General features: G+C 46.7%; 1 protein-coding gene across 1 annotated transcript in view; it reads right to left on the bottom strand.

Annotated features, from left to right (window-relative positions):
• The window catches only part of Tcerg1l (transcription elongation regulator 1 like), a 206,752-nt gene that overhangs the window by 13,706 nt on the left and 165,843 nt on the right, over positions 1-27,203 (bottom strand). The window contains exons 8-9 of the mRNA XM_004625567.3: positions 23,428-23,497; positions 3,183-3,318 (exon numbers count right to left, since the gene is read on the bottom strand). Of these exons, the coding sequence (XP_004625624.1) occupies positions 3,183-3,318; positions 23,428-23,497 (206 nt within the window). The remainder of the gene's footprint in view (positions 1-3,182; positions 3,319-23,427; positions 23,498-27,203) is intronic.

Below are 27,203 nucleotides of genomic sequence, written 5' to 3'. Positions count from 1 at the left end.
TGGGCTTTCGTGCATTCCTTCCTCATCAGAACACAGACGCCACCCAAAGCCATGGATCTGGCCCAGGCATAAGCCAGTTACTCAAGATTGATGCCCATTTCTTGGAAGCTGGATGGTGGTCACCCACTCAAGGGCCCTGAGACAACCCGAGGGGAGTCTTTCAGTTCCTGAGTCCAAGTTTACTGTTCTTGAAAGGAGTTTTTCCTCCTGGCCCATAAGTGAACACTATCTATTTCCAAGAGACACTTTTCAAAGGAAAATATCCCAATAAAATATCCCGAATGAGTTTATCTAGCAGGCAGATTAAATTAATAACTTGCTGTAGGATTAAACTTGCTACTTCACAGAGTGAAGTTTTAAAAGAAAGATCTACTATGAACTAAGGTACTACAAAGTGGGAGGAAAACACGACACAGAAATGCCTCCTGGGCCATAATTTACCTACTATAAAAATGCAGAACTGTAGCCCCCTTCCCAATCTGTAATTCCCATGGAATAGTTCAAATTCTGCCTTTTGTAAGGTGATAGGGGTCCCCAGGACACGGCTTCATAATTCCCCAAGTATATGAATTTCTGAGCTGAGCTACTGCAACAGTGCAGTGGAAAATCTTATTAATCAGTCAGTCCATGAAAGAGTGACCTTTTGATGCCTCATTCTTTAAGCAACGAGAGCTCTCATAGGTTGAGCCATCAAATTCTCATGAACATGAACAATGGATGAAATCTGCTGGCACATTTTATGAAGTCCAAAACTCATAAATGGGGGCATTGCCTTATGACATGGGTAGCAAATCCAGATTGATCTTCTCCATTCAGGGGCTGTGAGTGGGCTCCTGGAAGCCTCATCAGACAGGTACAAGCTGCCCTTGGTCCCTTCACGTAAACACAGCGCTGAGGCTTCTGTTTCACATTCTCTGTTATTCTTGTTGATTTCCTTATAAGAATCTCAAAGACTGAAATGAATCATCCACACTCAAGGAGTTAAGAATGCCCTGCAAATGTCATAGTAAAATCTCTCAAGCAAACCATTTGGATAAATCTAAGAGCCCGTATAAACACACCCTGCCAGTCTCTCTGCCTAGAAGGTAGTGCTCATTCTAGTCTAGGTCAGCTGTGTTGGTAAGTGCAGCTCTCTAGCTTCCAACATAAGGATATAAAAAGTTACATAATAACAATAAATGAAAAGTTCATAACGTCATCATATCTCATGGAAGATAAATCATATCTCTTTCCAAATAATTTGGTTGGACCAGATGTGCAGGGTCAATATCTATCTATCTATCTATCTATCTATCTATCTATCTATCTATCTACTTATCTCTCTCTAGGTAGATAGATAGATAGATAGATAGATAGATAGATAGATAGATAGATGCAATGTCCTTGTAATATCATAATGTAAGTAGAAATGATAGTACAGAATGAAAACCACTGAAAGGCAGCCCAAGCCAGTAAGAACACATTGGGGCATTCACTCCATGAGGGAAGAACAGGACCCAAGCCTCAGAGCGAGGATGCTGTGTTCCATTTCTATGATGAGCCTCCAGCTCTGTCCTACAGCTACAGATAAGAGTGTGGCCCGGGGCTGGGGCGATAGCGCAGTAGAATAAGTGCTTGCCTGGCAAGTGCAGGGTCCTGAGTTCAATCTCCAGTACAAAAAAAAAAAAAAAAAAAAAAAAAAAAAAAAAAAAGTAGGGCACAGGGAAAGCAAATGAACACCTTTTCATAGCTGCAGTCACAGTAAATGACCCATCCTCGCAAGCTCTAAGGCTCCTGTGTCTGCTGCTGGGTCCACGCCAAGGATGAATGAGGAAAATGCCAGCCCCACCCAGAACAGCTCAACACGACAGCCACAGAGCATCAGGAAAAGGCACATCCTAGATACCAGGCCCCAGCTGCCCCTGAGATGCCCCACGCTCTAAGACCTTGGCAACATGGACGGATGGGATATGCCAGGGACATCAGATTGCAGTCTGGGACAGCGTACCAGAGCAGGGACCTTGTGCAGATTTGTGTGACACAGTGGCTGCTCCTCTTCCAGGCCTGACATAAACTGTTAGCTCACTTACCTCCTGTCACCTTTGGCCAAATGAAGTCCATGTTCTAGTTCCAGACAAAAGGGGCTATATTGTCTTTTGAGTCAATGACTGTATAGAAAGATCTACACATACAAATTCATGGTACAAATGAAAAGAGACCTCCCAGTTGGGAGGGGCGATAAGTCCCTGCCTGCTAGAATACTGAGGAGCTAGAGCTGCCTGAGTTCTTCCTTTTCCCAAGACTAACACCATCCCTGGCCCTGGGACAGTTGGAACCAGCAGCAGCTCTGCCTTGCTCTTGCCACCCACCCATGCCCAGCCCTGAGCAGCACCTGCTGTGGAAGGGGCTACTGAACAGCCTGGAAACCCTTGTAGACTGCAGAGGGAATTTGACGTTGAATTCACAAAGCCATTAGAGTGTTCATTACAATTATTTTCACATATAGGTTCCATTACTACCTTCTGTGTTCAGCTTCATTTTGTGAAGAAATCCAACTGGGCTACAATATTGTATCTGGCTCATTTTATACCCAAAAGCCAAAGCAAGAAATAAAAGTCATTGGCAGGAGATTCAAATATAACCTCTTCTACTCAAAATGAGATCTACAAATCAGCTACCATGTTGATATCTTAACTTCAAAATAGTCACATGAATCCACAGATGCGGTAGTCACTAGTGCAGTGATGACAAACCTGTGGTCCACGTGCACAGCAGGCTGTTTGTATTGCTGACAGCTCTAACAGGTTCATCCTCACTGCCCTAGTAGATGAGATATTCCTGGGGGGTTTTCTAAGATTTGGACACAGTGGCCTGACATGGGGACAGCAAGAACCTCCCCCACACAGGAAGATGCTTTCTTAAGTATTCTGGGTGGTCTTTTCTTCTCAGGGACCATTCTGCCTACCCCTCAGAACTTCTCACTCAGAGTAGGAAGAGCTGTTCAGGAAAGCTGGCCACACATCTTGCACGCTTCTCATTTCTCCCTTGAGCTAAGAAAGAGACCCCTTCCATGTTGATTTACTTTCCCAGGCTCAAATCACTTGGTACGTGAACATCACTCAGCCTGATGGTGGACTTAGCATGACACGAGTGTCTGCCTGCTGTGCCTCCTCAGGAGCCCTTGGGCTGCCGGGGTTTCTTACCCCTCTCTCCAGGAGCATGTCTCGGAAATGGGTTGCTCGCTCCTCCAGGGGCAGGAGAATCTTGGGAGGTGATGTCTGTGTGTCTTTCTCCTCGTGCTCAGCTTCCTCCTGACAGGGACTCTCACAGCCTTCCACCCTTTGGGGACATAAGAGACAGAGTTAAACACAACCACAGAGCCCCAGCTGGGTTTCGCATTCAAAAACCCCTCTCAGATTTAACTCCTTAAGAAAAAAAATGCATTTTTTTAAAAATAAAGCCAGATGCAGTTAGTAGGGCAAGGATGGAAATTTTTATTCTTGATGTTCAGACCACTTTGCTGCACTTGGGGCCACCTGGTGAGGCTGTGGCCCTGGAAGATGGGCAACATGTACCAGCTTAAGAAGCTGGAGGGCACATGTAGGGAGAATTCAGGTGGTGCCATCCAGGGTACCCCTGGACAAGACCCTTACCTCAGGTCCCTGCATTGCCTGGGCCCTGAGGCCACTGCTGCATAGACGTAGCCCTCAAGAGCGTGGAGGGAAGGCAGGCCTTCCCACTGAATACTCACTGGCTCCCTACATTACTGGATAAATGTGTGGAAGTCAGCAACTGAAACAGAGAGTGCTGCACTGAGACTGAACTCCAAGAGGAAAGTTAGCAGTGAAGAGGGAAGCTGGGACCTGTCCTGGCACAGAGACTTTAGAGGAAAGGAAACCCCACCTTCTAAATTGATGGGTGGCTTCAGCCAAGGGCTAGGACACTGACCATTCTAGACAGGAAAGTCATAGGACCAGGCCCCGAGATCCTATGGAGTGCGGAATCTTTGGAGGTACCTTGCCAGGCTGGCTGGCTCAACACTGCTTCTTTGGGGTTCCCAGTGGAGTCATGGGTCTTCCTCTCCTGGAAGGAAGGGCAGGATTGGCCCTTCTCAAACACAGACACTATGCTTGCATTATTGTCACAGGCCCCTTGACAGATTTCAAAGAAAATGATTGGCCAAATGCAGTCACCTCTACTCTCACACCTCCCTGGCATCAGATGTAGCAGCAGGTGAAGTGCTTCTGGCACTTGTAGATGAAGCCTGCTTCCCCTCTGTGCTGCAGAAGTGCCCTGCACTGGCCTGGAACACAGCTTCAGCATGCCCACTCTGAGCTCCTTGGGGGCCCAATCCTGGCCTGGCTCTGCCTCACACCAGTCCGCAGCAGTGAGTACCCTCAGTGGCCAGTGTGATGGCTGGAGGTTCGCTGACCAGTTCCAGAACCTGGACACTGCTGTGCAGCACCCTTGTCTCTGCTGTGCTTGGGTGAACTGGGAGCAGAGCTTGTGCAGAAGGGCATTAAGGAGCAAGGTGATTCTGCCTCCTGCTCAGGGGATGGCCCCTGAAGAATAATGGCTTTCTGAAGTAGGGCCTCCCCTATTTGTTTTAAAACTAGTGTCATGCCTCAAGGTTTGGGCTTCCTGCCTTCAGGTTAGTGATAAATATTCTTTCCTAGGCCAAACTGCTCAGCTCCCTGAACTTTGCGGTGGGCTTCCATATTCATCTCTGCACTGTGTGATTTGAGCAAGAACTCTGCTATATTTGTTTCATCAAAATCCCCATCCTTGACATTTGATACCCTGGATATCTAATTAGGCTCCTTCACCTCCTCCTCCTCCATCCGCAGAGGAGATCTCACCACCCTGGCCTGTCCCCACCTTAGCCAAAATTCCCTCCTCTCTCAATTTCCTTGTTGGCAGTTCCCTACCCATAAACCACACCCTGCTCCTTGGCTATAAATTTCTGTTTGTCTCAGCTGTACTTGGGACTGAACTGAGTTCTGTGCCAGGATCTCTTCCCCTTGGCTACACTAGTTTTCACTAGGACATCTTAACACTTTACCCAGCTCTGGGTTTCTTTGATATTTAGCAGAATGTTCTCAGTGGAGTGATTTTGCGCCTGAGAATACGTGACAATGTTCAGCTTCATTTGGAAGCTGGGGAGTGCTACCAGCTTCTAGGAGTGGAGATGAGGGATGTTAACCAGAATTGCCCCCACTTCACGAGGTCACGCAGCCCAAGTGGGTCTCCCAGGAAGATGTGGGCACCATCTGAAGCCCCCACTGCTTCCTTTGGAAGACCAAAAGCAAGGGATCATTTAGCTGCCAGAACTGGACCAGTCCAGGTCTTCTACACCTGCCAAGTACATACCATTTTTGTCATTGTCTATCCTACGAATTGTAGAAATGAATCAGTTACCACTTTTAGCTGGTGCTGAGAATATCCCGTACTCTCTGCCTACCTAACAAGGGGCTTTCGTGCATGAGGCTGTAATACGGATCTGTCTAAACTCACACAAAAAGAAAGCAAAAGGTTTACTGTACCCACTAGAGAATTTTATTTATAGAGTCTTTTAGGAAAAACTTACATTCTTCTTCTATTGTGGGAAATTTTGTGAAAGGCAAATTGCCAATAGATTTGCAGTTGTTTTATATTCTAAAAGGGGTAATTAAGATTTCTTTGTAATACATTTTCATTTGTTAAAAATAGAAGTGTGCAAACAAGGCTCAGACTGTTGTAACTTGAAATAAGATTAATCGAACACTGTGAGCACGTCAACGATCACATATGATCATTTACTCAACACTCTTCTGAATCATGAGGTGCCTCAGCTGGCAGCTCCGTTAGAAGTGGTCAGAAGCAAATGCAACCTACTAAATCTGTTTGGTATTCTTAGGGCTGCAGGCTTTTGCACTTTGTTGCAGAAAGCTCAGTAAATTGATTCATTGCGTTGGGAAATGTTCTGCACCCCATGTACAGTTGAACAGGCCGGTCCTTTCCAACCTCTTACCATGGCGAGTGTTACCCAAATAACAGCCCACTGCTCTGGGGCTCCTCTGAGGGCCAGCATGCTCTTTGCTTTTCTTCTATTCTTTCACTTCTCTTTGTAGACAATGCAGTGATCACCCCAGCCCCAGGAGAGGGATTTTTTCCTCCCAGTTTTGTCCCTCAATCCATCCCCCTGGGCACATCTGCCTTTATAACCAAAAAGGCTAATAGAACCACAAAAGAAGTAAAAGAAAGAAACCTAGGCTGGCTGCCTTGCAATTGGCTACAGTGCCCCCAATTCCTTGTGGAGAGAGAAACTGTTGTCAGAGGTCCTGGCTCTGGAGGATAAGCCCACCACGGAGGTGCCTGGGTCCAAGTGTGGGCTAAACTTTGGAAATTCCCTGGACCTCATTTTTAGTTGGATGCATGGTGAAGGCAATACAATTGTGAAATGTCTTACAGCCCTGCAACTCTACAATACAAATATAATCTGTATAGTTTGTCCTATTGAAATATTTAAACATCTTGATCTTGTCATTAGCAAATCCGCTTTCTAATTGTGCAGTTCCTATACATTTGATACTCAGGTCTCCTGGGTCCCCATCCATCTAGCACATAAAATATTTGTGGGAAATGCAAAATACAGACACCTCTGGCAGGCCTCACCAGCTGTGCCTTGCAGGCAGACAGCCACACTCCCAGGTACCAGTGATGGGCAACAAGGCCAGAGCAGCAGTCAGAGCCAATGGCCTCTGTTGGCCCCTATGCCTCCCTACTGTCTGTCTTGGGCTCCGGTGCTATGCCACTTTCAGTCCCACCCACCATCCCATACAGGGTGGGGAGAGAGGCTATGCATACAATTCAGACATCTGGCAATGCTGTAGTTGCCCATGCCTCTGTAATGAAAGCCCACCAGAACACTTGAAGATTGAAGTTTAGTGACAGCCTGGCTAGGAATCTTTGTAGTTCTGGGATGGTAGTACACTCTGGTCCTTTGGACCACTCCTGACTTTATCCTTCTCTTCCACTAGGCAGTTGCCTTTATAACCGAACTGCAACCATAAGTGTATCACCTTCAGTAACTTCTACGAAGCACCAGCAAAGGACCAAGCCTAAGGGAGGGCAATTGTGAAAGCTCCCAAATTTGTAGCCACATGGGACGCAGATATTCAAACAACCTGTGCTGCAATTCGAATGTTCCCGTCAAACTCATGTGGCATTTTAAGAAATTAAAAGGTAGAAACTAGTGAGGACTCTGGGAGGTATTTAGGACTAGATGAGCTTAGGAGGGAGGGGCCATCATGACTACATTGTGGTGGCTTTCTAAGAAGAGACCAAGGCAGCATGCTTGCTCTGTCCCTGTGTTGCATGAGGATTTTGCAGAGACCCCCCAGCAAGAAAGCCCCACTGTGGTGGACCCACAGTCATGGGGCTCCAGCTCATGAGTGGACTCCACCTCTATTTGCTATACATTTGGTTTGTGGTACTCAGCTATAGTAACACAAAGTGGGTTAAGACACCTGGGACTTCTTAATCCCCCATCTGGCAGCTGCTTCACAGAGAGGGCAGTCTCGCTGGGATGGAGCCCCTGACCTGAACGGTCTGCCTATCTTGGGGCATTGAGCGTCAGAACTGTGCAAGCCTGTAGGGTGTCCAGCTGGTGTCAGAGAAGTGCTGTCACAACACAGGTCCAGTGGTTTCTGTTTCGTCAGCCATTCCTGGAGGCCCTGCTGTGGGGCTTTTCTCGCTCCTTCTCTGGAAGTCTGTGTTCATAAACTACCGACCCTCTCACCCCACACAGCTGTAGTGAGACTTGCCAAGAATTGCTTCCTGGAAGTAAGTGGACAGGGGCAAAAGGGACCCTGCTTGTCATCACCTGCCAGGTGCTCTAGCAGCCCCTGTCCCAGATGCTGAGCCAGAGGAGCCCTCCCGCTGAGACTCACACTAGGCAGGAAAGATCAAGAGGAACCCCCAAGCAGTGGATGAGGAAAGGGTGGCATATTCAGGGATGCTGCGTATCTAGGAAATTGAAAGAGAAGAAAGCAACAGCAAAGAAACTGAGAGAAAGAGCGAGTCTAGGCTACCTGCAGCAGGCGGGACACCCATGAACGAAGGCTGCAGTGAGGCGCAGGAGCCCTGTGGGACCCCAGAAAATGTCCTGGCCCAGCACTTCATACAGTAAAGGCCCCAAGGAAGGAGCACCAAGAATGTCACCGAGACACTTGCAAGGTCCTGGAGCAGGTAAGCCACAGGAGGGTAGCACATAGAGGTGGTCAGTGAGGGGCCAGGACCCTCTGGGTTCTAACCATGGAAGGCATGTGACCCTATACTCCAAGAGACATGGGACCCCTGATGGCTGGAAGAAAAGGGAGGCATCCTGACCTCCATCTCTCCCGTGGCCTGACCCCTTCCAAGACTTTCCTGTCTGTGCAGCCAGGCACCTTGGAGCTGTGAGGCACATAGACAGCTCAGTGGCGCTTTCTACTACCCCGCCTGAGCTGGCCTGGTGCATGTGGCCAAGACTTCTCAGTGACAAAGCTGCCTGCATTCCTTCAAACAACTCCTGAGTGACAATTTCTTTGACGTTTTAAAAATCATCCTTTATCCCAAGGGAATCATAATCTGACAGCGGCTGCTTAGAGGAGAAGACACACTACATGCGGAACAGGCGTTGGCAGACAGCGCGCTCTGGGTGGAAGCCACCAGTAGGTGCAGTGACCCAGTTTGCTGCCACTGCCTCCTAAGCAAAAGCACTGTCTCTGGTTTTGGTTTTTGTGCTTTTGTGGTACTGAGGATTGAACTCTGGACCTTGCTCCTACAAGGCAAGCACCTATACCACTGAGCTACCTCTCCAGCCCAGCACTGTTTCTTTGATCTACTGTTGCTATAAGGTCAGTGGCAATTTACACAGGATGCCTGGCCTCTGCTCAGTGGTTGTCCACCTTCTTTGTGCGTTGAGTTTCAACACAGCAACAAGGCTGTATTTTAGTGGACATAAAGGGGCTGTTTTAGGAATCAGACTCCAAACTATAGAAGGCCATCTAAGATATATTTATGTCTTATTCATTCATTTTTCTTTCCTCTTTCTCACTTCAACATAGGAATTTTGGGAGGAGTTAATTCCATCCATGACAAGGTCTATCCCAATTGGGCAAGAACGCTGGACATTACTGGGATTGTTCCAGATCATTTATATGGTCAGTGAAAGTTCGGATATGAGGAGGCTGAGATTATCTGGGACAAAGTGGAGAATGGAACAATTTATCTTTCACAATCCCGGAAATGACCACCATGTTTCATGAGCTTTCTGGGAAACTCTCCCTATTGGTCTGTGTACAACCTCAGCTTCTCCATGGCATGCTGCCTCCCTGGCTGGCTCCTTGGTGCCTTTTCCAGTGTCTTCAGTCACAGGGCCAGGATACCCAGCTCTGTGAAACTTTGCCTGTGTGTTCAAAGCACACAACCTAGCAGGAGAATGACAGGTGTCTTTGTGTCTTCTTTTTCCAGCAGCCTGATTTGAATGCCCCGGGCTACCATCTTTTCTTCTTACTTGCCTGGAGCATCTCTCTCTGCTTTGCTCCCACACATCCTGTTCCCCAGTGGTCTTCCCACCTCATGTCTACCCCCAAATCTCAATGTGGCTTTTGCCTGCTCTCCTGACTGTCTCCTGAGGACTTGGCTTTCAGGGCCCAACACACAGTTAAGAAATGCTTGCTAGATTGAGTTTGTTTCTTATAGCTTTCACAAAGGATGAAATGCAGGTGAGCTCCAGGGCCCACCTCTATAGAGAACCAAGGCTACAGACTTCAGCCACATCATGGTGCATGGGCCCCAGGCCTTCTGGCCCATCCTCATGCCAGTTTTATTGGCCTACACAAAGCCAACTGGGATTTTCCCAGCATGCAGTTCTTGCTGCATCTGTGTAAGCCTTCCGAATGTTCAATCACTGACTGACCCTTATGGCATGCCAGGAAGGAGCGGAGAGCAAGACCCGAGGACTCAAGCATGGCCGGAAGTCCCAGTTAGTCTCAAAAGATCTGTAAGTCAGGGATGAGCATTAACATCTCTAAGTCACACCACTTTATCTCCCAGATGGTAGCTACAATATAAAGAAGAGATCTCCTTTGTAGGACTAGGAGAGGAGGCAGCATGAAGGGCACTAATTAAAATTACGATTTCCATATTTTCATAGACCTGAGTCATTCCCACGGAGATGCCGCATGTTCCTAGGCCAGTCTCCTAGTTTGACCAACACCTCATTACTTCTCTCCTTTGTTTTCATCTGTGCAGTTATAGTAGCTAACCCTGGAGATTTGTTTGCCAGAATTAGATGAAATAAGAACATCCGATATTTGTTTACAACTCTGTATAGTATCTCTAAACTAAGAGGATACATTTTAATTTATTTAGGACAATAGCACATAGGTAAACAATACTGATGACAATTGTACCGAGGAGGGGATGATGGTGGGAGTGGTTGTGGTGATGGCGGTGATAAAGGGGATGATGGGGCATTGGTAGTGTTGGTAATGATGGTGGTGAATAATGGTGTTAATGGTGGTGGTGGTGGTGGTCATGGTCGTGGTCGTGGTCGTGGTGGTAACAATGCAGGGGCAGTGATGACCATAATAATACTAATGTTATTGTGATAACAAGGATGATAATGATGATAATTGTGATTCTTCACTTGTCCTGGAGGCTGTTGATCATCTGCACCAGATATTCCTAGGCTAGCTTCAGCCCTCTGTTCATCTGGGCGATAGCTCATTTTTTATTTGATTTAATGGCTGGGAAGAATTGTTCTGTCTTCCAGCAAAGAGACCTGGGAATTTATCATCAAACTATCACCAGCCTATAACTTCAGTGTTAGACACAATATAAAATTCTGCAGGAATCAAAGTTTCTGTGAATCTTTTTGCCATGGGGCCTCAGACATCCTATGGTGCAGTTGTAATAAATGATCTTCAGATGAGATGCAATTTAAAAGATCTGTACTCTGAGTTTTAGCCTAAGTGGTGTGCAGTATAGAGGTGGGATTCTGCAGCTGTAAGGCAGGTTGGCACATCAAGCAGGGGCTCCGTGTCCCTGGGCAGGATGAAAGCACTGGGGCATTGGCTCTGCCTGCACAGCGCTGCTGAAGTGGAGATTCCAAGACATGGATGACAAGCGATGCCTCCTGATGAACAGCAGCCGAGGGCCAAACTCTAGCTGTGCGTGACTGGCATGATCCTGAGCAGGAATTGTGCAAAACTCAGTAGGCTTAGCGGGAAGAACTGCTCCCATTGGCTGTTCTCCAAGGTGATAAGGGTGAAACTTTCCCAGTACAGAATGACAGGACTCTGGGTTAGACAGAGACTGAGAGTCTAGTTGGAAGAGTTGAGCCTGGCTGGGCAGACTGGGACCTCCAGGAGCCTTTCCTCCCTCCTCCAACCTCCTGCTTGTCTACCCTCCTTGACTATGGCTGTGCAGCAGCCCTGCCCTCTCCTGCTTTCCTTACTATTTTTACTTCTCCCCTGAGCCCAGGTTCAGGTCCCCAATGTGGGCAAGCTTGTTGGCCCTAATGACACTAGCCTAGGAGGATCTGCAAGTTTCACCCAATCCCTTTTCAGCCGTGCCCAAGACCAGGCAGGTCCTTCCTAGCTGCACAGCTTCCCTGTGTCTTCATTGTGGTCCCATTTACCCATCTTGTTCTGTATTTTCTGTCTATGTACCTACGGTTGTGCAAATCAATTGAGTGACAAGAACAGTGCTAGGAGTTGGGAAGAAGGGAGAAAAATCAGACCACGTGAGCCCGGTGCTCATGGCCCAACTGGCAAAGGCCTATGGAAGCCTGAGTCACGCAGAGACCACTCCTGCATCTTCAGTGGTGAAGTATCCCTGGGAGGGTGTTTCTCTGCCTCGGGAAGGCGGCCTCTCTCAGCATAGGGTACACATGCCTCAGATTCCCCGAGCCACTAGAGACAGATCAACTTGCTTGCTGCCCAAGCAGTGGCCACTGGCTAGAGCCCTGCCTTCAAGGTGGCTCCGCTGGCTGTCATGCCCATTCTTCAAGGCTCATGTTAGATACAGGTGAAAGTTCCCCAGCAGTGAAGAGGTCTTTGAGCCCCTCACTGGGCTGTATTTCTGCACATGTATAACCTTTGTTGCTCACTTGGGAACAAGAGATACTGGATCTGGGGCTCTGACACCTCCATCCCTCCTACCTACCAGCTGTCCCACTGACAGCAGAGCACACCAAGCTACTTACCAGGAGTGCTCCTAGGAACACCCAGTCATTAATTGGTGAGAATTGTGGATGGGGAGCTAGAGTGGCCTCAGGCTCCAGCACTTGGGCTTGGCTAATTCCTTTAAAGAAACTAGCAAAACTATGAAAACCTACTTTTCCTTCTATGCGTTGCCTCCAGATGTTGCTTTGGGAACCATTAGAGAGAAGAATTCAGCCCAGTCAGATCCATCTCAGGACTCAAAACTCTAAAGAATTCTAAGATATAAAACAGACTCCCTAGCGCTAAATGAAGCAAAGGCAAAGGGGAAGTATTTTAATCTCTCTGGATACACACAAAAGCAGACACAGCTGTAAGAATAAGAGAATAAAAGTCCTCAGATAACATCTTCACAAACTAAGGGGTGAGGGAAGTATTCTCAGAAACTTAACTCTGAATGGGAATAGCCAGACCATGGTGCCCAGCAGATCTCAGGTATTAGCAATTGTTTAAGGAGGTGGAGAAGGCAGAGGCTTATCCTGAGACCAGCAAGCCTATAAATCCCACGTGGAGGAAGTTGCTAGGTCAGAGACACCTGTCTTCCCCTACCAATCCCCAGCCTTGGGCATGGAGCAGTTCATGGGGGCCCCAGCTAAAGCAAGCGGGCCTTTTGTGATCCAACCATGCAGGGCCCTAGAGACCCAGAAGGAATGAAGGGAGTGGCTGGTCCTGGGAATGCAGGACCAGAGCTCTGAAGTAGAGGACAGAGCTCCGGGGCACACTTCGTCATTCCAGACTCCAGAAGGAGAGGCAGAGCCACCAATGCAGAACACCCTAGAGGATCTTCTCCCTTACCACGTCACACTGAAGCACGGCGAGTCAGAGCTGATCACTGTCGGATCTCACACACAACTATTATGAGAATAATCAGAGCTATAAACATGATAACATGCCCACCAACTACAGGGGCAAGGCAAAAAGGCATGCCCAAGAACTGGATGAAATGTTAATGACATGAAAGTGAACAAAGTTTTTCTTTTTAAAGAAAATGATACAAGCTATAGACAAAGGCTGTATGAGACTAAGAAAGAGAGGGAAATGAGTATATTGGATAAAATAAAACTTCAGGAAAAAGTGAGAAAAGCCAACAAATAATTAGAAACAAAAGGGGGAAATCAGGCACATAAAACACAGAATGAATAAATGCCATAGGCAATGTTTTAACAGACACGAGAGATGAAAAGGGTCAGAAAGCTCAGATGTAAAAGAAAACAGCATCCTACAAAGGCAAAGAGCTCAAGTGTCCTTGGAGTTTCCAGCAAGGAAATACTGAACAATGAAACAGAACAAACAGTAAAACATTATTGAAGAAAAATTTCCCCATATAAAAAATACTTCCACCTGCATCTTGGTAAGGCACACCTCAGACCTTGGCAATTAGCCAGTGATCACTAATAATGGCAGACTTGTTTGTTTTTCAAAAGGCAAAGATAATAACCGGATCAGACCTAAACACGTAAGGTATGCATAAATCCAAGGGCTTATAATGATTTAGTCGTCTCTGCAGGATGATGTGAATCCAATGTATTGCTTTGAAAATCAATACTAAAGGGAAAAAATTGGGCACCTAATGATTGCTCTCCAAGCCAGACTTCAGGGAATCAAGTGGTGTGCAGGTAAATGTTTTTCTATAAAAGGAGTCAAGCTAATGAGCACAAGTAGATGGTAGAACTAAGGTAGCGGCATTTAGCGGCTGGAGGTAGACAACGGATAAAAGTGAATCACCCGCTCACATTACAAGGAGACAGCTGCCCGGATGTATGAGCTCTGCTTCCCGATGGAGGGAGCTCAACACCACCATGAGGCCTTCTTTCCAAAACAGAAAGCAACCCTGAATCTGATCTAGATATAGCTACAATTTACCAAATAGAGAGATAATAGAAGAATATGCTAAGTAAACCACACACAGTGCACATGCAAACTATGGGAAATGCTAAGCTATAAAGAAACTTGTTTCTTCAAGATCAAAAGAAGAAAAAATGAGTGAAATAGAAGGGGAAAAATATAAGTTAGAAGAGATTCTGCAGAAATATGAACTGACTGCAGGAAAAATAAAATAAGGAAATTTGAACGATGCCAGGGGATGGGTATTTAATAATATTAACAATAATAATATTAAGGATGGGTATTTAATAATATTAATAATAATAATACTTAATAATATTAACATTTTCTTTACTGTGCTTATTTTTTAAAAAAAAATTAACATGTTAGTTATGTTAGATGCTTACAAAAATTTTACCTGGATTTGTTTTAAAACAATTTCAGGGTGTATGACGTGGAAATAAACACCAGCAGCCATAAGGTGGTCATTGAAGTTAGGAAATGGGTATGGAAAGTTATGTTGTTGCTTTTCTATGCTGAAATTTTCCAAAGTAAAAAGTTTTAAAATGAGGTAAAGTGGCACAGGGGCACACACCTTGCAATCCCGGCTTCTTGGGGGACTGAGGCCAGAGAATGGAAAGTTCTAGGCCATCCTGGGCACCTCCTGGAGACTTCATTCCAAGATAAAAAGGGGTTTTAAAGGCAAGGGATATAACACAGTGATAGAGGCTGCCTGAGTTTAATCCCCAGCACCACCACCTCACAAACAGTCCTCAGCTGCTGGTGCCTATTTTTCTTTCCGTTGTGTCGAGCCTTCACAGCAGCGTCAGCTGAGTGTGGGATCTGCCTTCCTCCTTCCCTCACCCTCAGACACACATTATTTTTTGTTGTTGTTGCTGGGTTTTTTTTAGGTATTTAGTACAGGGTTTACAGAGTCTCACTATGCAGATCAGACTCATAGTGATCCTCCTGTTTTCAGCCTCCCAAGTGCTGGGATTACAGGCTCTCACCATGCTCCAGGGGCAGGGTTGGAACAGCACTCCAGGGATCAAACCTGGTCCCTGAGCTGCCTAAGCAGGCGCTTAGTCGGCTGAGCTGTCTTGCTGGCCCAGACGTACTTACTTGGGTAGAGACTACCTCAGTGCCCTGGAGGCTCGGGGCATACCTGGCCCGTGTCCTCACCTTTCTCTCCTCCTTTTGGCTCTCCCTGCCCCCCCACCCAGGGGGATCTCTCCCTCTGACTCTCCGTCTTCAGCACAAGCACTCAGCCTCCCTGCTGCCACCCAGCCTCCTGGGACTGTCTCCCTTGTCTTGTTCCACTTGAGCAGTCTTCACAATAGAAGTAGCAGAATGCACAGAATTAGCACACAATTTATCCTAAATATATACAAAATCCGCTGCCTTTGTGGGCAACAAGAGGAAATGACATTATAACAAGGCTTCCAAGGAGTTATGAAGGAACAAAACTGTGCAATTGCCAATGACAAGCACCGTGGAGAAGGTGGTGAGCTCTGGAGTATATGTTCGCCCCGCTTGGCTCTCTCTCTCTCTCTCTCTCTCTCTCTCTCTCTCTCTCTCTCTCTCTCACTCTCGGCCTCCTTACCGTGGCGGGCTCAAAGCCCCTGTAGACCGCAAGCACACGGTAAATAAAATCCAGCTTAATTCCGGGAAAGAAACTGCTGAAAACAGAAGTCTTTCTGGACAGGAAACAAATTGGTAGAGCATTCCAGTGAAACTCCGCTTAGCTCATTTCAATCACCCCCGGGCGCACCTGCACAAATAAACTGGTGGCTTAAGAAAATGCATTTCAGCTTCAAACAGCTGTAGCAGTTTCAGAAATCATAACTGTCAGCTGGGCCACCATTTCCAGGTTTCTGATGCTGTCTCGCTCCTTCCTGAGGGAAGGTGAGAAGAGTGGCAGAGATTGCTCTCGGGGTGGACAGCCACCTCGGGCCCCTGCTGCTCACTGGCACGGAAGGTGTTATGAGGACGGGTTTCCAGATCCTATTTAAAAGGGAGAGTTCTCAAGTCCTAAGATCAAAGAGAAGTTTGAAATCACAGCCGCCTTTTACAATTAAAGGACCATTTTCAGAGAGGTTTCCTTCTTTAGGATTCAGGGCAAGCCATGAATGCAGAAGGAAGCTCTTCAGAGATCCTTGGATGGGACCGAAGCATCAGCTCTCACCCGGCCTGTTTGATAGCTTCTGGGGGACTCCAGTGCTTGTCTTGGAGGAAGAGGAAAGGATAGATTCAGAAGTGAGCTTCTTCCAGGGTTCAATGGTATACACAGTGCCCTGTGGCACGTGTGCCACAAATTGGCCATCACTGGTCTAGCAAATTTCCCCCCATTTTTCCTTCTAGGCAATATTCTTCTTCATTTGGAAAGCCTACCCAAACCCTGTACATTATTTAAGACTCAGCAGAAGCAGCACTTCCCAGGTTGTCTTATGGGACCTTCTGCCCAACTGCTGTAGCTTAGGACTCAACGTAGATGGGGCAGGACAGCTCTGGTGATGACAAGACTTGGTGACCCTTGGCCCAAGAGCTCTCTGTATCCAGGAACATGAACTGAAGTAAAAAGTGACTATAGCCCCAGTTACACTGAGTCCTTGGCTCATCCACCCAAAGACCCAAAGAAAGGCCAGAATCCCACAGACAGGCCTGGACTGGTACTACCCGACTGACCCCATGCTAGAGTACACGAAGGATCTCTGTGTCTGGAGGGAGCAGGGCTGTGGTTAAGGCATGTTTTATCTCAGGCTGTGGATTACTGGTACAGGGAGACTGCTAGTGACAAATCTAAGCAACAGGGTAGATGAGGTGGGGACAGTTTGACAAACAGAAATAGAGCCGGAGAATAACACTGGCACTGCAACAAGTTGGCACCAGATACCCCGAGCCATGGAGACAAGGGGGCTCACCCATGGGTACACACTGCAGCATTACAGACTGTGAGCATCTGGGGTGCTGGGAAGGGTAGTGCAGGTCCATGAGCTCATGGACAGAGATTGCCTGTCGCATGACCACATTGTCCCTGTGGTCCTCTGGTCTGCACACACTGGGTGGTGACAGACGTTTGCTCAGTGCCTAAAACAGAGTGGGGAGACTGAATTCATACAATGTGAGAATGGCCATTTGTTTATCACTTAGCCACTTTGCCTGCCTCACCACGCCGTGGTTCTCCATGGAGGCCCAGGGCCTTCTGCACAAGCAGTTGGCAGGGGATGTGAATATCACATTGTTCCAGGAATTTCCATCCCCTCAGCAAGATAAGGAATTGAAAGTAGCCATACCCTACCCACACCAGGGCTGTATGTGCTCAGCGCCAAACAGCATTTCATGAGTGAGTGAACAGAAACCCTAGGGCTGGAGAAGAAACCAAACCTCTTCTCTCTCCATTTCAGAGGGGCTTGTTGCTGTCCTGTAGCCATGAGCAAGGACATGTCTATGCATAGGGAATGTGATGCAGATTTTGGAAACCTTGAGGTTACCCAGCAAGCGAACACTAAGCACTGGGGCACATGTGTGGATTGCACGAACAGATAAATGCAAGGAGAATCATCGCTCCTCTTCATCCAAGGCAAGATCCGGCCTATCAGGAGCACCAGGATTTCACCTTAGCATTCTGGAGCCAGATGGCAGTCAGGGCAGGTTTCAGGATGCACGCCAGGCTTCTCACAGTGTGGGAGGACCCTGAGGACAGTACAGGCCAAGTGCTCACCACATAATGGAGTCAGTGAGGTAATAGCAGGCCAGGAGGGTCGAAGGAGAATCCATTAAGAAAATTCAGAGGTCAAGTGCTCCAGACCAGATTTTAGACTGGCCTTCTGAGAGTCAGCTCTCAGATTCCTCTTCATTTGAATGAAAAGTTTCACATGAATTGGAAGGACCTCCTTCTGCTTCCCTAGTAGCATGAAAGCATCCCTAGCTGTGCCCAGGCGCACTGCCAAAGGCTCTGACGCATGGATCTCGGGATTAATGCTGGTTCTTGGTCTCCCCTCCCAGAAATATTTAGATTTCATAGATCTTTTTACAAAGAAAATAAATGTCATCAAATATCTATGTTTGAGGTTAAAAAGACAAGTTTAAATCCCACAACAAATTGATGCTTCTGTATCCAGTCTTTCATAGAAAGGTGTCAGTGAAGGGTCCTATGTAAAATGGCCTAACGACGTGTAGTACAGACTCCGTGCCACTTACAAGAACACAGGTTTCTATACCCACCCAGTTGAGCACCTCAGACCATGGATTTTGTCTCAAGAGGAACCAAAGATTAAGGGAAGGTAAAAAAAATTGTTTTCCATGCATGTCAAATTCCTACTAAAGTACTCTGTTTTATGAAGTCCCTAGAGAATTGAGATTCCGGTGTGACATTCAAATGCAGATAACTCTATAGTTACCTAAGGATAAATTAAAGATGTAATTTATAGCAACCTTAACTTAGAGTCCATTTATTTTATTGCATTTTCAAATGCCCAGCTCCTCACTAGCTTTTTTTTAAATTTTATGAATAACTGAATAAGGGGCTTGTCTCACTGTCTGTAAGGACAGAGGCAGGATGTGCTCATCTTCCTTCCTACTGAGCATGCCTACTGACCATTATTCACCTCTGTGGCAGGTGCAGCAGCTTTCTAGATGTACAGGAAGTGTCTCCTTCCTTCTCCTCCCATAGTTGACCTTATCCAGATACGAGTTTGATGTAGGGATACTCTCACAGGTGTTGCCTGACAAAGCTTCCTATTCCATCTTGCCTTACAGGAACTAAAAGTTACTGTTAATTTTTTATGTTTGCCTTTTGGATAGTGATTTTCATCTTTTGCACTCTGGGAGGATCTGCTCGGCCCTATGTCAAGCCCAGGTGAGATACAGAACCCAGGTGGATGCGTCATAGCCACTCCACTTCTTGGAGGGCATTTCAAGGTCATGGGTGGGCAAGAGGGCAGGGAATCTATGAGACCTATCTCCTCAGAGTGGCCTGAAAATTCTTTAAGTCTTGGCCCTTCTGTGCTTTGGGCATCCTGTGGTTACCTTAACTTACTTAGAGTGTGTGAATGAAGGCATATTTGAGGAAAGTAGAAAATAACCATCAAGGGCACTTCCTATTCATTTCAAGCCCCTGAGTCTTTGGTCAAACCTGCATATGATCCCTAAGCAACCTCCTGCTTAACATTCCAATTGTGTGGTAGAAGTTATTTGGACAACGCATGCCCAAAGCTGTCAATTGGCATCTCCAAAGTTTACAAACCACCACAATAAATACTATTGCAAGAAAAGATTCGTTTTGGTCATTTATACTATAAGAAATCTATACCAGACATCATAGAAACATAAATATGTTTGCAAAGCCACTGGACCAATGATAATTGAAAACATAACACAGTAGCTTCAATTCTGAAGCTATGAAAAGCCATTAATTGCGCAGAAATTCTCTGGCTGATACCTAGCAAAACTTGGTTCCCCAAGAGAGGGTGAGAAGCCATATATATTCATAGAAACTTTTTTTCTGAAGTGTTTTGTGGATACTTTCATTCTGATTTTTAAACCAAATGATGTACTTTTTGCTGAGTCTCTAAAATTATTTGATTCAATTAGTTGAAATAAATCCCAGCTCCTTAAAATAGATAACACACTCACAAAGGAGGGCTGAAGCATACAGAGGTCTACGTGTCAGAAGCTGGTAGCACCTCCGGGCGCTGCTCAGACAGGAGACGAGCAGCAATTCATCAGGCTTTTGCTCCCAGGGAAGATGGATGATCTTGCGGCATGAGCACATTCCACTAAATAGTAAATAACAAGCTTTCTGAAATGGCATTTACAAGGCAGTTTAAAATATTTTGGTAATTTGAAACCTTGTCATGGTGACATATTTCTCCTCCTAGGGAATTTTAGGAAAGGTATCATTAAGCATGAGGTATTGGCCAAATCCATCAAGATGTGTATCAATTGTGCTCGAGTCCCTAAGAGATGTAGGGAGAAGAGATCAGCATCCCCGAACCTGCTTTGTCTGTCCAGCCCCTGATTTCTCTCACATCATAATACCATTTCTCTGGAGGAGTCATACATTGCAGGAGGATGTTAGCTTTTTTAGGAAGGAAAGTGATGACTCATACAAAATGGGCAGGACCAAATTGACTGACTTCAGTGGGCTCCATGGAAGCTTTTTCTCATGCTCTGTAGGTAAGATTCTACCAGATAATTACATAAAAACACTCAGAAACATGAAGAGTCCTTAGGTTTATTGATGATAACCTTCACAAAGAATTTCAATGCCCAGCGAAGTTGGTGACTCAACTAACCGGTGGCCAATAGCTCTGAGCAAGGGGGCTGCATACGCAATGGGTACCACTGAGGGACAGTTAGAGGAACTACACAGTGCAGAAGCTTCCGAACAGAACAGGCTGTTGGCGCCTGGCTTATAAACAGATGCCTAGAACCTGGCAGAACCTGCCCAAATCCGGCTGTGTAACTCCTCCAGGACATGTTTTCTCCAAGAGATCTTAGGGGGACTAAGCTCCCCTATAACAGCACTTAGCAAGCTCCTGGTAAGTGAGGAGGGACGAGGCTTGTGGCCGGGCATCTTCGTCTCGTCGGGCCCGCAAGGCTCCGGTGTGGCTGGGTGCAACTACCAGAGCTGCAGCAGCGGCGCGCAGAACGTCCCTGCTTGTTTTATATTTAGCTTTCAATTATGGAAATCATTCAGATGATTAAAAACAAAATTAATGTTTGCCGTTAGTTAAATGCCAACTGCTCAGAATCCAAGACCAGTCCTTGGGGGAGGGGAAGGAAGTCTGGTGATGGAGCAGACCTGCCAGCTGCGCTGGGTCCACCAAGCTTTCCCTCCTCGCATTTGCCAAGCCACGGCTACATTTCCGCCTCCCCTCTGCTGCAAGAAGCGCATCTCGCTTTTTAAGCTCAGCCTACTTATGCACAGAGCAGCAGGAACTGCTTCGCTGATGGCCAGTGTGGATGTAGGCGCCAAGGGGCAGCCCTGCACTCCTGCTTCGCTGCCCTCCTACGCAGGGTCCATCCCCTGTGGCCCACAAGGGTGACCTTTGAAGGAGATGTTATGGTTTGTGTCTAGTTGTCCCCCCAAAGCCTCATGTAGGTCATGGGGCAGGTACAGCTGAATGAGCAGCAAGTGGCTTGAGGGGCGGAGCCAGAGGACCCAGCTCGAGGGGTGGGGCCAGAGAGCTGAGAACCCTTAAACTGACAGCATGTACTGCCCCGCCCCCCAAGCCAGCAGACTCCCTCAAAACTGTGGAGAGGGTCGTTCTGGACATGGTAGACCCTCCTACTCACCCCCCCCCACCTCCCCACCCCTCCCCCCACTCCCGCCTCTCCTCCAGACCTTGTAGAGCAGGGGCAGTGTCTTGAAACCTCCAGTAACTGTGAGCTAAATAAACCTTTCCTTCCCTCATTTTGAGTGTCAGGTATTTGTCCCAGCAACCAGAGAAGAGTAGCTAAGACAGGAGAGGCGGGGCCATTGGAAATCAAAGGCTCTCAGGTGGGAGGGAGGCCCAGCCCCAGACCCGTACAAAGCCCTGACCCTGCCTAGTATCCACCGCATGTGGGCGCCGCCTCCAGAGTGCAGGTGCCAAGCAGGAGGAGCTCTTCGCCCCCACCAGACCCCCACTTCCCCACATAGCTCTGGAAAGTTCCGGGGGGCTGCTCCTTACTCAATTCCTCGCGTCTCACAGTCTTCTAATTCAGGCATCCATCAGAAGGAAGAGCCACCCCACCTGGCTGCGGGACACATCCTGGGGTGCACTTCCTCTCGCCACTGTCTTTTCGATTGTTCTTAAAAAGTTAATTCATTATTTTTAAGAACTTTTTAATGTTTTCTAATATAGCTTTTAATGCTACACAATTTCCATCTAAGATCCATAAGCGGGGGGGCCAGGGAAATGGCTCAGTGGAGTAAGAGGAATAAGCGCTTCCCCGGCAAGCGCAAGGGCCTGAGTTCAATCCCTGGTTCTGCCAAAAAATAAAAAAAAAAAATCCATATGCATGTTAATATATAATATTTTCATAATTATTCAAGTATTCAATGATTCCTGTAATGTTTTCCTCCTAAGCTTATTAATTATCTCTGAGTACAAGATTTTTCTCGTGTCAAACATTGCTTTATATATTGGTATATTATATATTAGTTGCCTACACATTTAGAAATGTTGTATTTATCTAAAAAAATTATTGCTTTATCTGTAGCATCATATTACAATAATGATTGTGTTCAATACTTAGTTTTTTGTTGTTTTTATGCTCCCTAAATTAGTCTTTGTGTTTCGTTTGTTTTTATCATTAAATTTTCATAGTTTAAAAAAAAATTGGGCTGAGTGCTGAGATGAGCCTAAACACGGAGTCTGAGTCAAGCCTCCACTCTTCCTTTGCTACGGCAAGGGCCTGCCGCAGGGCAAGAATCACTTCTTCTAAAGTACGTTTTGAAAGGAAACAATTCTCATACTGTCAACATGCTTGAACACTGCCCCCTGGAATTCTGGGAAGAGGCAAAGCCCAGTCTCCAGGGGCTGTCCCTAGGTCCCACCAGAGCCACTCACTGGGCTTCATCTGGGCTAGGAACGACTGAGCGCCGCAGGGAGCCACATGAGGAACTTCCCTCACTGATTTGCCTTCCTGAACGCTCTCTTCATTTTCTGCCAGTGACAGTGCCCGGCGGCCACCTCCTCCCCTCCCCTCAAGGCTGTCCCTTTATGTGAGCAGTAAGGAGAGGCAGAGCATCAGCACTGAAAAGGATGGACCAAGGAGAAGAGCCACCCTTGCCTGAGGGGAAAAGCACATTGTCCTTCGTGAGTATGCATCCCACAACCAAAAGGTGACAGGGTGGAAATGTCCCCATTGCCAAGGACTACAGGCAGCTACATAGGTATGTAGCTATTCCTCTTGCTGCCATTAGTGCTCAAGTAATGTCATCTTCTGAACAAGAGCTCCATAACCAGGGCTGGATCAATTACCCAAGTAGGTGAGCAAGCAGGACACACACAAGCTGGAATTGCAAGCCAGAGAGACCTGCCACAAACAGCCCCTTGTCCAGCACAGGGCTCTGCGAGAGGCTACACCAGCCCAGCCACTGGAGACACAGCCAGGGCTAAGCACATGAGCATCGGTGAAGGGCAGCGTTGTCCACAGCAGAAGTGCCCGGAAACCTCTGCAGCAGCTGCTTGGAGGAGATGGCTAAAGCACGTGCTGAGACGGAATCTGAGCCTTTTTTACCACCTGTTACCAGTTAACTTATTTCTTTCACCAGAATGAACACAGTCAACATGAAGTTCCCATTTAATCAGAGTGGTCTCTTTTCACACCACCAAGATATCCAGCAAGGACAAACACACTGGAAAAGGACAGTGCTACCTACCGGTTCCTCTTGGTTTTCACATTTTGCTCTTCCCTGCCATCTTCTGAACTGGATCCATCACTGCTGTCGGCTAAAAGAAAATGACATTAATAGGCTGGAGGGTCAGCACTCAGTGGCTTAGCAGACCACCAGGGAGCCCTCACACCCAAACAAGCTTGTCGGGAATGTGGAAAACAGACTTCTCTTAAAGAACAGCATCAATTCCTACAGCTTGTTTTCTCCTGGCACGCGTTCCTGTTTATTTCAGCATAAGTGAACCCAGATTTCGCTGCTCTGAAGAAAGGCACTGTGAGTGACTGTCCATTTGGAGTTTGTCAGACCTACCAGAGGGGTTGGAGAGTTCAGGGAGGAGAAAGACCTAACATTGCTGCCCGCCTTGCCAGCCAACCTTGTAAATGAGCCACAGCCCTGTGCTGTCTGCACTGATTGGCTAAAGAGATGAACTATTATCTACTGCTCCAGAGGCCCCTTCTTTTTTTTTCTTCTTCTTCTTTTTTTTTTTTTTTTTCCTGCTGATATATCCTCAGGATACTGCAGTCATGTGTCTACATCTACAAATGAAACTGGCTTGTAGACAAGTCCTGTGTTATATCCTGAATGGGCAGCCCTTAATGTGCTTTTGAAATAAAAACCTATAAAAGTACTTTAGGGCTTCTTAACTATATCAAAGAGGGAAAATACAGTGAGTCAGACATGGTTCTAGAATATCATTTCTGATCTGGTAAGCTGAAGGGCTTGTTGATGTCCCTATTATCTCAGCAGCTCTCCCGACGCTTTGCTTCTTCTGTGTCTGTGTCCCTCAGGTCACTAGGCATGTCCAGTGAAGGGAGAGGTGTGCTTGGCAGAATGTCTCTTTGGGTGCTCACTCTACCCACCTGGGCCACAGCATCCCAGGGAGGCTGCAAGGGACATTCCTGCTGAGTGTGGGGTCACAGGAAGACATCACTGTGGCACTGCACAGACCACCCTGCTGTTTCTTTTAAAACCTGTCAGTTCTCCATTCACCCTTTTTGTTATCCTAGTAGTGTCTCTAGCTTTGCTCTCACTGTGGAATATGGGGCTGTAGGTGAGATAAATCAAGTTCTAGAAGCTTCCAACTCATGCTAGCTCAGATGATTCTCTTAATATTTGCCCCACCCACAGCCTTCCCGTGCCATATCCTGCACATATACATACCCACCAAGTGATCCTCTCAGCCTGGAGGACCACAAAATGCTCCCTAGCCAAGCACTGCTGTAGGCAAAGCTGCACATGGATCTTCCACAAAGATCCTCACAAAAAAGGAATATTACAAGCAGCACCGGTCTTTCAAAAGTAGGATGGGAAGGGTGGTAGGGCTTCAGCCACAGACACCAAAGCAGCCAGAGCCCGAGGGAAGTTTCCAGGCTCTGGGTCAGGGGCTCCTTCATGGGCCCTGCTGATATCTGGTGAGTCATTCCTTGCCAGGGACACTGCTGGGCCCTGGAGGATGTTTAACAGCAACTCTGTTTCTACCCCATAGAGACTGCCCTGAGGTGGCTCCCCTACCCAGAGTGACAACCAAAATGTCTTCAGAAGCTGGCAAATGTCACAGGTAGGTATAAGCATTTCCTCCAGTTGACAGCTCCCTGGTCCAGAGGTTGGGGGGAAGGGAGAGGGAATATTCTTGCTGTTTGAGGGTGTAAGAAGGAAGCACTAAAGGTTTTTCCTTTTGATCTCTTCTTGTAAGTGACCCTATGCTGGTGAACCCCAAAAGATGCCCTTCAGCTCCCCTGCTTCTCAGGCCCACTCCTGTCTGGTCTCCGTGTCCCACAGCACCTGACTCAGTATACACTGAGCTCACCTGTGCACGCAGTGTCCCCTGGCTCAGGGACAACCAGCAGCCCTCCATGGGACACTCTAAGGACTAGCTCTCACTATCCCACTTGTTCCCTCTTAGCTGGAGCACTGGAGAGTACAGTTCTCTCTGCTGCTGTTATGCTTCATGGCATTTAACTTTGTTCAGTTATATTTGTTTATTTATATACTTATTTATTTGGTACAAGATCTCACTATGCAACTCAGGCTCATAGCGATCCTCCTGTCTCAGCCTCTCCAGTGCTGGGATTATAGGCAAGTGTCACCATGCCTTTCACTGGTGGCAGGGAATGTGGTATGAAGGATTGAATCTGGGTCCTTGTGCTTGCCAGGCAGGTTCTAAGACTGCAGAACTATCACCCCAACCCTGTCTCATGGTATTTAAAATCTCTCCCCAGGGCACCTCCTGCCTGGTGTGTTCATAGTTATGATATTCTGGATTGGATTTGAGGACTGGTTGGAATATTTTGTCATCCACTTGTCTTCCACACACATGAGGTGGGAAATGAAGAGAGATGCAGAAACAGCCCACAGGGGAGACAGATCCCACGCCTCACACTGCAGCGGTGCCCATGACGAGTACAAACGTGAAGCAGGAAACTTTCTTAAGATGTGAAAAGTGAGGTCATACAATGACACAGATGTTACTTAAGAGCAATGTGCATAATATTGGTTATTAGTTAGAATCTTTTTTTATTTTTGGAATTTCAATGCATGCAGAGCCATCTTTGTTAAGATATGAAACTCAAAACCCTAAAGAAAAATATTTATAAAAATGAATGACTTTGAAAATACAAGACCAGAGGCACTGTCTCGCCAAATTGAGCTCTTCAGGTTGGTCTCTACGCAAATTTCACTGGGCTGGAACTGACTGGAATCAACTCCTCTTGAGCTGAAAGCATGCTGGACACTTTTAGCACCAGAAGGCAGTGCTGGCAAAGGACAGGATGTTGTCCCTGTTGGCTGCAGAGAGGATGGGACAGACACAACAATGACCCAGCACATTGTGGGCTACACACTCAATGAAAGGGACACAGCACGCCACCAAGAGATAGCCCCAACCCTCAAAAAGCCCTTCAGCCTACTTAGTGATTGCTGGGAGACAGGAAGAAGATCTCCAGAGTTGCCACATAAAAGTAATGAGCAAACAGGAAGTACAGTAGGGCCCTGATTTCAGAAGGAGTTCTGTTCCGGGAGAAGGCTTGTAGGTTGGATTGGCTCATAATCTTACAAAGAGAGTCAGCTTCACATTACACCTGCAAAAATTTGCAACTCAAATGTTCCTAAGTAGGAGACTTACTCTGTGGCCATTCATCTAATAAACAGAATTTAACAGAGACCATCCTGAGGAAGCCAATACACAAAAACTCAGCATGGATTTGAAGTGGATTAAAGAGCTAAGACTATAAAACTGTTAAAAGAAAATGAAGGACAGAAGTTGATGACTTCGCACTTGCATTGCTTCCTTAAACACAACATCAGAAACACAGTCAATAAGAAAGAATAAATTGGATTTAGTCAAAATGGAAAACTTTTGTGCATCAAAAGACTACTAACAGAGTGAAAAGCCAACTCACATAAAGGGAACACTGTTTATACATTATATACCCAACAAAGGACCAATATCCAGAATATATATTATTCTCTTACCACTCAACAACATAAAAGAAACAACGCAATTAAAAAGTGAGAAAGAACTTGAATGGACATTTTTGCAAAGAAGAATCGGCAGTGGGCACAAAGCACATGAAAAACGCTCAATGCTATCAGTCATCAGGGAATTGCAGCGCCAACATAGAACTTCGTACGATTTCACATCCAGTCTCTGATGGCTATAAACAAGCACACAACAATAACAGCACAAAAGAAAGGAACAAATGTCAGCAAGGATGGGAGAAGGCAAATCCCTCGCACAAACTGATGGGAATGTAAAACAGTGT

This window comes from Octodon degus, unplaced genomic scaffold (assembly GCF_000260255.1).
Source record: "Octodon degus isolate 3935 unplaced genomic scaffold, OctDeg1.0 scaffold00010, whole genome shotgun sequence".
NCBI classification, from domain to species: domain Eukaryota; kingdom Metazoa; phylum Chordata; class Mammalia; order Rodentia; family Octodontidae; genus Octodon; species Octodon degus.
The sequence above is the reverse complement of the archived record's forward strand: the minus strand, read 5'-3'. Positions and strand labels throughout refer to the sequence as shown.